Raw genomic sequence first — 14,910 nt, forward strand, 5'->3', positions numbered from 1 at the left:
TGACTGTGTCTAGTCACGATGACATGTCAACACTAGTCGTTGCAGCTGCATGGCTTCATATTAAGTGTTATGACATATTTGATTCAGATGCCTTGCCAACAGACAGCTGCTTGGTGTGAGGAGGTAAAGGCCAGATGCCTTGCCAACAGACAGCTGTTTGGTGTGAGGAGGTAAAGGCCAGATGCCTTGCCAACAGACAGCTGTTTGGTGTGAGGAGGTAAAGGCCAGATGCCTTGCCAACAGACAGCTGCTTGATGTGAGGAGGTAAAGGCCAGATGCCTTGCCAACAGACAGCTGCTTGGTGTGAGGAGGTAAAGGTCAGATGCCTTGCCAACAGACAGCTGCTTGATGTGAGGAGGTAAAGGCCAGATGCCTTGCCAACAGACAGCTGCTTGATGTGAGGAGGTAAAGGCCAGATGCCTTGCCAACAGACAGCTGCTTTGGTGTGAGGAGGTAAAGGCCAGATGCCTTGCCAACAGACAGCTGCTTGGTGTGAGGAGGTAAAGGCCAGATGCCTTGCCAACAGACAGCTGCTTGGTGTGAGGAGGTAAAGGCCAGATGCCTTGCCAACAGACAGCTGTTTGGTGTGAGGAGGTAAAGGTCAGATGCCTTGCCAACAGACAGCTGTTTGGTGTGAGGAGGTAAAGGCCAGATGCCTTGCCAACAGACAGCTGCTTGATGTGAGGAGGTAAAGGCCAGATGCCTTGCCAACAGACAGCTGTTTGGTGTGAGGAGGTAAAGGCCAGATGCCTTGCCAACAGACAGCTGCTTGATGTGAGGAGGTAAAGGTCAGATGCCTTGCCAACAGACAGCTGTTTGGTGTGAGGAGGTAAAGGCCAGATGCCTTGCCAACAGACAGCTGTTTGGTGTGAGGAGGTAAAGGCCAGATGCCTTGCCAACAGACAGCTGCTTGATGTGAGGAGGTAAAGGCCAGATGCCTTGCCAACAGACAGCTGTTTGGTGTGAAGAGGTAAAGGCCAGATGCCTTGCCAACAGACAGCTGCTTGGTGTGAGGAGGTAAAGGCCAGATGCCTTGCCAACAGACAGCTGCTTGATGTGAGGAGGTAAAGGCCAGATGCCTTGCCAACAGACAGCTGCTTGATGTGAGGAGGTAAAGGCCAGATGCCTTGCCAACAGACAGCTGCTTGGTGTGAGGAGGTAAAGGCCAGATGCCTTGCCAACAGACAGCTGTTTGGTGTGAGGAGGTAAAGGCCAGATGCCTTGCCAACAGACAGCTGTTTGGTGTGAGGAGGTAAAGGCCAGATGCCTTGCCAACAGACAGCTGCTTGATGTGAGGAGGTAAAGGCCAGATGCCTTGCCAACAGACAGCTGCTTTGGTGTGAGGAGGTAAAGGCCAGATGCCTTGCCAACAGACAGCTGTTTGGTGTGAGGAGGTAAAGGCCAGATGCCTTGCCAACAGACAGCTGCTTGGTGTGAGGAGGTAAAGGCCAGATGCCTTGCCAACAGACAGCTGCTTGATGTGAGGAGGTAAAGGTCAGATGCAGAAGAAGACCAAGATAAAACATTCAATATGATTTGACATTTTCCCCTCTGGGATTTATAAAGTAGCCTACCTATCCATCTAAATATGCATGTATTTATTTATATATTATCTATATGAATACTTCAATATAGTAGCCTAACATTATCAAGATAATTGCATCTGAATGCTCAGACCACAAATAAAAAGCTTCAGAGTAAAACAGTTGAGATGACTGATATCAGATGAGAAAGGCTGGGGTCGTTGTAATCATGAAGCTAAACAATGACAACAACCCTACGTCAACACATCTATTACAGAGCCTTCACATAGTGTTCCCACCCCTTGATCTTCCACATTTTGTTGTGTTACAGTCTGAATTTAAAATGGATTCAATTGGAATACATAAATGTCAAAAGTGGAATTGTGTTTTTAGACATTTTTACTAATTCATTAAAAAGTTAAAAGCAGAAATGTCTTGAGTCAATAAGTATTTAACTTCTTTTTTGCCAAGCCTAAATAAGTTCAGGAGTAAAAATGGGTTTAACAAGTCACATAATAAGTTGCATGGACTCAGTCTGTGTGCATTTAATAGTGTTTAACATGATTTATGAATGACTACCTCATCTCTGTACCCAACACATACAATTATCTGTAAGGTCCCTCAGTCAAGCAGTGAATTTCAAACACAGATTCAACTACAAAAGACCAGGGAGGTTTTCCAATGCCTTGCAAACAAATGCATATATTGGTAGATAAAGCTGACACTGAATATCCCTTTGAGCTTGGTAAAGGTAATCAACACACCCAGTCACTACAAAGATACAGCCGTCCTTCCTAACTCAGTTGCTGGAGAGGAAGGAAACCACTCAGGGATTTCACCATGAGGCCAATGGTAACATTGAAACAGTTGCAGAGTTTAATGGCTGTGATTGTAGAAAACTGAACAGCCACTGACAGCTCAATGACACTGTAGTTACTCCACAAAACTAACCTAATCAACAGAGTGAAAAGAAGGAAGCATGTACAGAATTAAATATTCCAAAACATGCATCCTGTTTGCAACAAGGCACTAAAGTAATACTGCAAAAAATGTGGGAAAGCAATGAACTATTTGTCCTGAAAACAAAGTGGTACGTTTGGGGCAAATCCAATACAACACATTACTGACTACCACTTTCCATGTTTTCAAGCATAGTGGTGGCTGTGTCATGTTACGAGTATGGATTGTAATTGTTAACCCCCCCTTTAAAAGATTTAGATGCACTATTGTAAAGTGGTTGTTCCACTGGATATCATAAGGTGAATGCACCAATTTGTAAGTCGCTCTGGATAAGAGCGTCTGCTAAATGACTTAAATGTAAATGTAATGTTAAGAAGTGGGGAGTTTTTCAGGATAAAAATAAACTGAATGGAGCTAAGCACAGGCACAATCCTAGAGGAAAACCTGGTTCAGTCTGCTTTCCACCAGACACTGGGAGATGAATTCACCTTTCAGCAGTACAATAATCTCAAACACAAGGCCAAATATACAGTAGAGTTGCTTACCAAGACGACATTGAATGTTCCTGAGTGGCATACTTACGGTTTTGACTTAAAATAGGTTTGAAAAATCTATGGCAAGACTTGACAGAGCTTGAATAATTTGTTTACCAACATCTCCAATGTACAGACCTGTATAGGAGGAGACTCCCTCTATCCCGGTGGGCATCCCACACACACACAGCCCCACCACCCCCTCTCTCACTGTATCTCTAATGTACAGACCTGTATAGGAGGAGACTCCCTCTATCCCGGTGGGCATCCCACACACACACAGCCCCACCACCCCCTCTCTCACTGTATCTCTAATGTACAGACCTGTATAGGAGGAGACTCCCTCTATCCCGGTGGGCATCCCACACACACACACACAGCCCCCCCACCCCCTCTCTCACTGTATCTCTAATGTACAGACCTGTATAGGAGGAGACTCCCTCTATCCCGGTGGGCATCCCACACACACACACACAGCCCCCCACCCCTCACTCACTGTATCTCTAATTTACAGACCTGTATAGGAGGAGACTCCCTCTATCCCGGTGGGCATCCCACACACACACACAGCCCCCCCACCCCTCTCTCACTGTATCTCTAATGTACAGACCTGTATAGGAGGAGACTCCCTCTATCCCGGTGGGCATCCCACACACACACAGCCCCCCCCTTCACTGTTACAGACCTGTATAGGAGAGACTCCCTCTATCCCGGTGGCATCCCACACACACACAGCCCCACCACACCCTCTCACTGTATTAATGACAGACCTGTATAGGAGGAGACTCCCTCTATCCCTTGCATCACATCACACCCCCCCACACACACACACACACACACACACACACACACACACACACACAGCCCCTCCACCCCTCTCTCTCTGTTTGCGGCGGCTTGTTCATGCGTGGGCACAGTTGATTCTGGCACCTCCATTCTCCCACAGCAGAACAGAGCTGGAGAGAATGAGGATTCCACCTGCCTAGTCCAGCCAGGCTAGCTGAGCCAGCCGCGTGAAGGCATCCATCCCTCCTCACACAGATCTCATCTGACTGGAGGATTCCACCTGCCTAGTCCAGCCAGGCTAGCTGAGCCAGCCGCGTGAAGGCATCCATCCCTCCTCACACAGATCTCATCTGACTGGAGGATTCCACCTGCCTAGTCCAGCCAGGCTAGCTGAGCCAGCCGCGTGAAGGCATCCATCCCTCCTCACACAGATCTCATCTGACTGGAGGATTCCACCTGCCTAGTCCAGCCAGGCTAGCTGAGCCAGCCGCGTGAAGGCATCCATCCCTCCTCACACAGATCTCATCTGACTGGAGGATTCCACCTGCCTAGTCCAGCCAGGCTAGCTGAGCCAGCCGCGTGAAGGCATCCATCCCTCCTCACACAGATCTCATCTGACTGGAGGATTCCACCTGCCTAGTCCAGCCAGGCTAGCTGAGCCAGCCGCGTGAAGGCATCCATCCCTCCTCACACAGATCTCATCTGACTGGAGGATTCCACCTGCCTAGTCCAGCCAGGCTAGCTGAGCCAGCCGCGTGAAGGCATCCATCCCTCCTCACACAGATCTCATCTGACTGGAGGATTCCACCTGCCTAGTCCAGCCAGGCTAGCTGAGCCAGCCGCGTGAAGGCATCCATCCCTCCTCACACAGATCTCATCTGACTGGAGGATTCCACCGTCGGCCACTTCTCTTACTGACATAACAGTGTTTGCACTATAAAGTAAATACTGTAAAATAGGGCTGAAAATAACGTCAGACAAAATTAAGTGCCTATGCAGTATGCACTTCCATATAGGATGACCTCCCCTATAGGTCTATGGCACATTAGGCAATCTGTTTGGTGTAGCAAATAACTGTGAGGAAAGTAACATGCATTTTGTTCAATTTCTAAGAGGTTGAAAATAGTAATATTTGTCATTAGCCTATAGGCTTCCTAGGAAATCAAAATATGTCAATCATAAAGTGACATTGCTTGGCTTTTTTTGTTGTTGACATAATTCTACATGGGAAGCAGTTCTGCACCTTGTCCTGGTAAACTGTAAAATGTGCGTCTCTCTCTGGCACAAGACTCGTATGCTATCAGACACGTTTTGAAGATAAGCTATCACGCTGAATGGTTTGGAGAGGGAGGCATTCTCCACCGTATCACCTCGGGCGAGCCGTGAGCGCACAAAGCGCGCAGGGACGCTTTCCATGCCAAGACAAGCTTTTGAAACGATTATTGTTACGATTAATTATTCACCCATTCTATTCTACCCCCCCAACAAGTGTAGGGTAGCCTATGCATACAGATCAAACACATAACTGACATTTTAGATAGTCAGAAAGCAGGTGTCATAACATTACATGCGCTCCAGAGGACAGCCGTGTCTGTACTTACCCCATTGCCGCGGAGTTTTGGGACAACCCTTCAATTATAAAAACGTTACAAGAAGCGAACTTTAAAAAAACGCAGTGTCTTTAAAATCAATGTTATTAAAATAGATCCAGTCTTGGCATTAGCTATTGGATAAGTCCATTCCAGGTCCTCGGCTGCGAGCAAGTAATGCGATCACAGAGAGTCGAGAAATATGATCCCTGCACTCCCTCACGAGCTGAGCGGCGTTTCGATTCTCCTGATAGTCAAGCGTTCATTCTGGCGACCACAGAAAAACCTAATGCCATTTCATTAGCCTAACTTATTTATTCAGACGAGGTGGCAACTTATGATCCCACCCGTTCCGTGTCTTCTATCCGCAGCCGCAAGGCTGATAAACGCTGTGATTTCAAAAAAACTAAGTTTTGATGTTCGATGAATATTCCTTGACTGCGGCGCTGGAGTTGCCTTGCCTCGGATCTGCGCTCTCAGCTCTGCGCTCTCAGCTCTCTCCCCAATGGGTTAGTGTTTCGTGAGAGGCAGGCAGAGAGCAGCAGGCAGAGAGCAGCAGTAGCGACACGGTGCGGCTTCCCCCTGCTCTCAACACTCCTACCTCCCACACACACATCTCATTTCTACAGCTTTCTAACAGCCTGGGATATGAAGTTACACTGTGGGCTATTTCATAACCTATTCTCAGGGGAAACGTGAGAGAGAAACGTGGACTTTTGGCCTATTTGTGACATGCAATTAAATATGCTCTTCACATGAAACAATATGCGTTTATTTCAAACTGTGCAATACCCTAGGCTAAACGGGTTGCATTGATTTGATGTAATTCTGCAGTGATAGACCTAGGTCCAAAATTACAATATAATGCAGGTAGGCTAATAATAGGCAATAACCTACTATTCTCGGCACTTACATGTCGTATAGATGGAGACGAGACTGGTTTTCGGCGGTCTTGTTCTGATTCAGGCCTTGTTGAACTGTGCCCCATCTCAAGTCACATTCCACACCAACTTACAACTTCAGGTGGCAGCTGCTTGACTTGATTCTCTGCAACCACCATGGGTTCAATATCAAGTTTTTATTATTTGACCTACCTCTGATCATGTCGATTGTTCACACTTAAGTAATATGTGGAAAAGGTTTGTTGCTAATAGTTGGCGAAATCTCTAAATAAAATGTGTTGACTATTTCTGGGAAAAAGGCCTGAGATCCGGAACCAATGATATCGGTAGCGTGTTCTTAGAGGGACATTTTTACCATGGCACTGTTGTTAACATTTGTCCAGTCGTACATGTCGAAGCTGTCTGCTGAATAAATACAATTTACAGGTAATTGCTTACATTTTGTATGCCATACTTAGCTGCGATGTAACCAACAGTTTTTACAACAATGTTAAAACTAAAGTTATCTTGGCTGCATCGCAGCTATGCCATACTCAGATATATCTAGCTAGCTACATAGCTTTTGTTAGAAAAGCAAAAGTAACTTTGTTCGCCAAATAACGTTTCCCAGACAGTTGATTACGTTATCCAAATCTGGGGTGTATTCATTAGTTGGATTCTGTTGCAAAAACGTTTTGTTTGTTGCAAAAGGGAAAACCGCTGGCCAGCTAGCTAGCAACAACACGTGCGAAGCTAATCAACGGCCTTTTCACTGTATTTCCAAAGATGTAAAAACGTAGTGAGTATCTGGTATTTCTCTCATTGTAGAATGACAGATGGTCCAGAAACGCCGCCTAACTATGAGGAGCAGTTTGCTCACCGGTTTTCTCTCGAGGACCGGGAGTACCAGCAGTACGTGAGTCGCCCCGCCAACCCCCCGCCACTGGTAGAGGACTGGGGGGGGCGTGGAGGCGGAAACAACCGGGGCAGAGACAACAGGTAAACAACAACGACCTTAGCTAACTGGGTGCTTTCAGCTCATTACACGTTTTGCTACATTGCGTGACGGTTTGTACTGAACAACATGTTTCCTCCACAATTTGAGGTATGGTTGCTCTAGTTTTGTGAGTGTGGTGCGGTGTGGCCTGATTAATATGGGTGTGTGACCACTTAATTTCAAAGCTAGTGCAGCACACCTTACAGTAGGCCTGGCCAACTCCAGTCCTCGGGGAGCCTGATTGGTGTCTCACTTTCCCCCATCCCTAGAAACACACCTGATATAAATGAATTGCATTCTAAACTGAAGATCATGAGTACTTGATTATTGGAGTCAGTTGTGTTAGCTGGGGATGGGGAAAAAATGTGACCCCAATCAAGCCCCCCGAGGACTGGAGTTGCCCAGACCTGCCTTACACACTCTCCTACTGCGCTACCACAACCATGTGGTTCTTCAACTGGGTCGTTCAGAACACCACTGTTTCTGTTCAGTCAAACGTTGCACACCGTTTTGATCTGCTGAATGCAGCCCTGGCTTGTCTCCTCATCATTAATATCTTTAACACTGTATTGGACTGCTAACTACCTCCGTATTATTCTGTGCCATAATAAGAACAGGACATTTCCAGAAGTGTTTCTGCACAACAATAGCAGCTGGTCTGATATGTCATTCTACAGTTTGCTGGGATGGATAACATGTTCATTTGGTTGATATGTTTTTTTTCTTCCCACTCTCCCCCCACATCTCTTTCTCTCTCTCTCTTCCTCCCTCTGTTCTTCAGATCCCAGGACCGTGGCGGGTACAGGGGTTGGGGTGGGGACAGGGACCGCGGAGGGGACAGGGACCGCGGAGGGGACAGGGACCGCGGAGGGGACAGGGACCGCGGGGGGGACAGGGACCGCGGGGGGGACAGGGACCGCGGGGGGGACAGGGACCGCGGGGGAGACAGGGACCGCGGAGGGGACAGGGACCGCGGAAGGGACAGGGACCGCGGAGGGGACAGGCGTTACGGCCAGGGTGGTGGTGGGCATCAGTCTGGAAGATACAACTCCTACAACCAGAGACCATCACATTACGACCGCTACTGAACTCCTCTTACTGTGGAGTGACCCCGTTCACCACACCCCAGGGCTCTCCAAAACTGTTCCTGGAGAGAGATCCTCCTGTAGCTTTAAACTCCAACCCTGTTCCTGGAGAGAGACCCTCCTGTAGGTTTAAACTCCAACCCTGTTCCTGGAGAGAGAACCTCCTGTAGGTTTTAACTCCAACCCTGTTCCTGGAGAGCTACCATCCTGTAGGTTTTAAGAGCTACAGGAGGGTAGCTCTCCAGGAACAGGGTTGGAGTTTAAAGCTACAGGAGGGTAGCTCTCCAGGAACAGGGTTGGAGAACCCTGCATTACACACACAGACCTGACTGACACACACTGTAGCAGGTCAATCTGATCTCTCACCTCTCTTCCAGATTGAATATTGTATTGATCAGTGATGTCATGCTCTAATCCACACGGAACAGGATTACAAAAGTGGTATTGATTATTCCAGCCAGTAGTCTGGGCATAGAGACAAACTATTTTCTCTATAGGCCCTTTTCTAAAGTAGTGCACTATATGGGGAATATGGCCCTGTTCAAAAGTAGTGCACTATATAGGGAATAGGTTTCCATTTGGGACACAATCAGCGCAGCAGAGTCAATAGAGATGGTTACAACGTGAACTGCAGGACAGGAAAAATGAGTTAAAGACTGTTCTTCAACTACCTACCGTCAAATGTAACGTTTAAGATGCTCATCTTTGCTACTAGTGTGATGAACTGCATTGATAGGCATGTGGTGTATTGTGGGGTGGCGTGGTTCTCTTGTTTTCATTTAGTTTGTTTCTCTTGACTCATAAGACAACATATTCAGCTGGTCTGGATGTTGATACAATGTTATTGATTCAATCTAAAAATGTGTAATTAATGAAACCACATTTGAACAGTCAATGTCATCTATTTTCTTATGTCACAAATATGCTTATTCTTTCCAGTTTAATATGTGACTTGAAATTGTAACCAGTAACACCATTTTTTTTTTCTTGTCTGAAAAATACAAATATAAAAATGTTCTTTGTGTCTCTCTCTCTTCCATTTTCTTGAGCCTTTTGAAACATGGGATTTGGAAGCCTTTTAAACATGCTTTATGTCCAGGGGCTGTATTCATTTGTTTACCACTGTAGCAAAGTATTTTGCAACTGGAATCGTTTTAACTCCGAACATAAAAACCTTTTATGCAATGAAAATGAGAGTTCCTATTGGACGAATTCAGCTAGGTCCCTCCCTGTTTTATTTCTGTTATGGGATGTTGAACCCTTTTGAACATGCTGTCTAGTCCAATAGTAGCATTGACTTAATCTGTGTCCTCACAACCACCTCTCAGTGTTGGGATGTTAGTATGCTGCTGCTATTCTTAAGGTTAGGGTCAGAGCCCTGGTCAGAAGTACTGCTCTATATACGGAATGAGGGGGTGTCATTTGGGACACATCATCCGTCTGTTGCATTATATAATGAATGACGACCTGCAGTAGGGAGGGTGTAGAGCACTACATAGTGGGTGGCACGTCTCTTTAAACCCTACTTAACACCGGTGACTAATGGCTAATACTGCACCAGGGACAGATCTAGAATCAGCTTTCCGTTCCCAAATCAGAACCATTAGCTGGAGAGTAACATAAAACTGACCTTAGATCAGTCTAGCCTGTTAGGGCCAACGTCACCCTGATATGAGTGGAGAGTTAGTCTCCTTCGTCCTAATTATGAATGACTCATCATGGCTGCTACTGTATCACTATGAGCCAAGATGGCTGTCTGTGGTTGTCCACTCCAATGAAAGTGGTATTTAGAGCAGAGAGCTGAGATTCTCAGGCCTCCTCTGCTGCTGCTGTATGAGGTCACCCACTGCCCTGCAGCAGCCCACTCACGTCCTGTCATGTAACCACAGAGCTCCAGTTCTTTTCTGTTTATTGTAGTGTGAATATACGGTGGAGGCAATACAAATCATTAAAACTACAGCACAGCAGCTTTATCTTACAACATCTGTGTACGTTTAATGGTCTGTGTTGTTTCCATACAGCCAGAACTAATGCAGAGGATAATATGAAGGAAAAACAACTGTTAATAAATCCCAACTTTTCCCTGCACTGTGGTGTGGCGATGAGAGGAGCTGAAAGATGCATGGATGTTATCACGGTTTGGCTACAGGCATTAGACAGCTAGGACCTCTCCTGTCACCCAATAGGAAACGAGGCATGATGTAGCTCACACTATTCTTCACTGACAGTCTGGTTTACTTAGTTGAGTGGGTGAATCAGATGTGTTGGTACTGGGTTGGAATAAAAGCCTGCACACTCTGAGACTGAGGAGCTCCAGGAACATGGCTGAAAAAAAAGATGATGTTGTTACTAAATACACCTATTATTTCACTAAATATATCTCTGCAGGAGTGAAACTTGATTCATAAAATCAAGGGCTTGATGAGCAGTTGATTAGTTAATTAGATTGGATGTGGAACAAAACATGTTGACTCCCTGTGAGGCCAAGGGCCCCCTGTAATCCACAAAGCATCTCAGAGTAGGAGTGCAGATCTAGGATCTGTCCATATTGATCTGATTCATTATGATCCTGCAGACAAAAGTGATCTTAGATCAGAACTCCTACTCTGAGACTCTGTGGATTACGGGGCCCTTGGTCTGCGTATTAAACGGCACCCTATACCCTTTATAGTGTACTATTTTAGTTTTAAACCGGGCTAAAATGTGGAGAGGAAAGGGTTAACGGTTGGCCCGAGTGGTGCTCTGCAAAGAGAGGTGCAATCAGCTGTGATGATAGGAAGACAGGGAGGGAGGGATGAGGAGAGAGGGATTCTGGAGCGCAGCGGGGGGGAGGGCTGCTGTCACTACAGTAATCAGTTCAGATTAGCCTGGCTACACCTTAGCCTGGCTACAGCATCCTCAGAGAGGAAGGAGGGGAAAGACAAGGGGAGAGAGAGACTGACTTGAGAGATGGACCAAAGGAGGAGATGAAAGGGGACAGAGAGAACTACAGACAAAGAGGGAGAGACAGAAAGACAGAGATGATGACATATAGTTAAAGAGAAACGAGAGACCAAAACAGGTCTCTGAGAAACGGATGAACGGGGTAGAGAGAGAGAGCGAGGGAGAGAGAGAGGATTAGAAGAATTAGTACAGCTGCTTAGCTCTCTGACTGTCTCATCCTAAACGAAGTCTTCACTGCTCGAAGAAAGTTTTCCTTCAGAGAAGTTAGGGATTTTATTTTGGGGTTTAAACTAGAGGACAGGAGTACGTACTGCTGCTGCCACTAATATAGACAACACAACTAGGCCACCCTGAAATGTTCATGTTAACATCTCCATTAGTGGTAATTGGACATTTTAACGTTGGCCGAGTGTGTTCAGGATTATCCCCCAGTACAGATGTAGGATCTTAATTTGAACCAGTTTGCTACAGCAGGAAAATAATCCTGCAGCAACAGGAAATGTGAATTATTATTAATGGACATTTGTGTAGGGGTTGATACATTTTTCATTAGGGCAAATCAAATCTGACTTTTCAAAGTTTAAATAACTCACTTTAGAAGCCTTTTTAAAACTGAAATACACTACAAGTTTGCATTTTCCTGCTACAGCAGGAAAATTCTCAGTAGCAACAGGACTGTCAAGAGATACTGCTTGATTCTTCATGTAGGAGTTATAAGATGTTAATGTCCTATAAGAAGTAGAAAAGTATTTAAGAAGTATTACAGGGAAGCAATCAACATAAATTTGACACAGAGCTCAGTGGCTCGCTCTGAATCCTGCCCACACCCACATATCACTGCATAAGTATTTAAGTCATTACATTATGGAGGTGTTGGAGAGAGCTGGTGGTATAGGAGGTGAGGAGGAGGGAGAGGGAGTGGTGGAGTGACAGAGATAAAGGTAGAAAAAAGAGGGTGAGGCAGAGATAGACAGCTTGACCATAGCAAGAAAGACAGAGGGAAAGAGAGAAAGAAAGAGAGACAGAGAGATGCACGAGAAAGAGAGGGACATGACTCAGAGAGAGACATGAGCTACAGAGAGAGAGAGGAAAAGAGAGATATACAGAGAGAGGAAGAGAGAGATATATAGAGTGAGGGAGATACATACAGAGAGAGGGAGAGATATACAGAGAGAGGGAGAGATATACAGAGAGAGGGAGAGATATACAGAGAGAGGAAGAGAGAGATATACAGAGAGAGGGAGGGAGAGATATACAGAGAGAGGGAGGGAGAGATATACAGAGGAGGGAGGGAGGGAGGGAGGGAGGGAGGGAGAGAGAGATATACAGAGAGAGGGAGGGAGAGATATACAGAGCGAGGGAGATATATACAGAGTGAGGGAGATATATACAGAGAGAGGGAGGGAGAGATATACAGAGGGAGGGAGAGATATACAGAGGGAGGGAGAGATATATAGAGAGAGGGAGAGAGAGATATACAGAGGGAGGGAGGCAGGGAGAGATATATGGAGGGAGGGAGATATATACAGAGAGAGGGAGGGAGAGATATACAGAGGGAGGGAGGGAGGGAGAGATATACAGAGAGAGGGAGAGAGAGATATAGAGAGGGAGAGATATACAGAGAGAGGGAGGGAGATATATACAGAGAGAGGGAGAGAGAGATATACGGAGGGAGGGAGGGAGGGAGGGATATACAGAGGGAGGGAGGGAGAGCTATACAGAGAGAGGGAGATATATACAGAAGGAGGGAGGGAGAGATATACAGAGGGAGGGAGATATACAGAGAGAGGGAGAGAGAGATATACGGAGGGAGGGAGGGATATACAGAGAGAGGGAGAGAGAGATATACATAGAGAGGGAGATATACAGAAGGAAGGAGGGAGGTATATACAGAGAGAGGGAGATATATACAGAGGGAGGGAGAGATACAGAGGGAGAGATATACAGAGGGAGGGAGGAAGAGATATACAGAGGGAGGGAGAGATATACAGAGGGAGGGAGAGATATACAGAGAGAGGGAGGGAGAGATATACGGAGGGAGGAGGGAGGGAGGGAGAGCTATACAGAGAGAGGAAGATTTATACAGAAGGAGGGAGGGAGAGATATACAGAGGGAGGGAGATATATACAGAGAGAGGGAGAGAGATATACGGAGGGAGGGAGGGATATACAGAGGGAGGGAGGGAGAGATATACAGAGAGAGGGAGAGAGAGATATACAGAGAGAGGGAGATATATACAGAAGGAAGGAGGGAGGTATATACAGAGAGAGGGAGAGATATACAGAAGGAAGGAGGGAGGTATATACAGAGAGAGGGAGAGATACAGAGAGAGGGAGGGAGAGAAATACAGAGGGAGGGAGAGATATACAGAGGGAGAGATATACAGAGAGAGGGAGGGAGAGATATACAGAGAGAGGGAGGGAGAGATATACAGAGGGAGGGAGAGATATACAGAGGGAGGGAGATATATACAGAGAGAGGGAGAGAGAGATATACAGAGTGAGGGAGAGATATACAGAGAGAGAGAGATACAGAGAGAGAGAGATATACAGAGAGAGAGAGATACAGAGAGAGAGATATACAGAGAGAGAGAGAGAGATACAGAGAGAGGGAGAGATACAGAGGGAGAGAGATACAGAGAGAGGGAGGGAGAGATATACAGAGGGAGGGAGAGATATACAGAGAGAGGAAGAGAGAGATATACAGAGTGAGGGAGAGATATACAGAGAGAGAGAGATACAGAGAGAGAGAGATATACAGAGAGAGAGAGATACAGAGAGAGGGAGGGAGATATACAGAGAGAGGGAGAGAGGGACGGAGAGAGGGAGAGAGGCAGGCAGAGATATAGAGAGAGAGATAGAGATAGGGAGAGATACAGAGAGATATAGAGAGAGGCAGGGAGAGATATAGAGAGAGATATAGAGAGAGGGAGAGATACAGAGAGATATAGAGTGAGGCAGGTATAGATATAGAGAGAGATATAGAGAGAGGCAGGTAGAGATATAGAGAGAGATAGAGAGAGGAGAGATACAGAGAGAGATATAGAGAGAGGCAGTGTCACGTCCTGACCAGTAGAGGGTGTAGTTGGGTCAGGACGTGGCAGAAGGGAGTGAGTGTTTTATTGTTTCATTTAATTTTGGCCGTGTGACTTCCAATCAAGCACAGCTGTAGAGGGTTGTGGTTGATTGGGAGTCACACATAAGTTGCCTACGTTTCCGTTGTGTGGTGTGGGTAATTGTGCTTGTCACTGTTGTTGCACCTGACAGGACTGTGTTGGCTGTCAGTTTTGTTGTTTTGTTAATTGCATAGTGTTCGTAACATTAAAAATGACGAACCCTAACTCCGCCGCATTTTGGTCCACTTCTTCCGTAGACAGCCGTTACAGAATTACCCACCAAACCAGGACCAAGCGGCGGAAGAGGAAGGAGCAGCAGGACTACTGCGTTATGGACAAATGGACGTGGGAACAGATCCTGGACGGAGAGGGACCATGGACTCAGGCTGGGGATTATCGCCTCCCGCAGTGGGAGATTGAAGCGGCGAGAGCGGAGAGGCGATACTACGAGGAGAGAGAGCGCAACGAGCGCGAGAGGCAGCCCCAATAAAACATTTT

The 14,910-nt window shown here is 46.4% G+C and overlaps 2 protein-coding genes across 4 annotated transcripts in view; one reads left to right on the forward strand and one right to left on the reverse strand.

Moving 5' to 3' along the window:
* LOC106561750 (homer protein homolog 2) overlaps nt 1-6,436 on the reverse strand; it is a 112,500-nt gene extending 106,064 nt beyond the window's left edge. Inside the window, exon 1 of one of the 3 annotated variants that reach the window (XM_045708142.1) lies at nt 6,305-6,436. In XM_045708142.1, the coding sequence (XP_045564098.1) occupies nt 6,305-6,306 (2 nt within the window). In that variant the 5' untranslated portion in view covers nt 6,307-6,436. Of the gene's footprint in view, nt 1-5,403; nt 5,986-6,304 lie in introns of those variants that run through there. The other 2 variants (XM_045708141.1, XM_045708143.1) reach the window with 2 other exon arrangements.
* Nucleotides 6,437-6,439: 3 nt separating this feature from the next.
* LOC106587904 (uncharacterized protein DR_0269) lies at nt 6,440-9,371 on the forward strand. The gene is made up of 3 exons (XM_014176563.2): nt 6,440-6,719; nt 7,101-7,271; nt 8,051-9,371. The coding sequence occupies exons 2-3, from the start codon at nt 7,102-7,104 to the stop codon at nt 8,355-8,357; spliced, it is 477 nt and encodes a 158-aa protein (XP_014032038.2). The 5' UTR covers nt 6,440-6,719; nt 7,101; the 3' UTR covers nt 8,358-9,371.
* The last annotated feature ends 5,539 nt before the right edge of the window (nt 9,372-14,910 follow it).

This window comes from Salmo salar, chromosome ssa26 (assembly GCF_905237065.1).
Source record: "Salmo salar chromosome ssa26, Ssal_v3.1, whole genome shotgun sequence".
NCBI lineage: Eukaryota > Metazoa > Chordata > Actinopteri > Salmoniformes > Salmonidae > Salmo > Salmo salar.

What these genes read in the sequence shown, in the direction of transcription:
- LOC106587904 (XM_014176563.2), top strand. Translation starts at nt 7,102, where the DNA reads ATGACAGATGGTCCAGAAACGCCGCCTAACTATGAGGAGCAGTTTGCT. An exon ending in AACCGGGGCAGAGACAACAG is followed by an intron (nt 7,272 to 8,050) that starts GTAAACAACAAC and finishes TCTGTTCTTCAG; the next exon opens with ATCCCAGGACCGTGGCGGGT.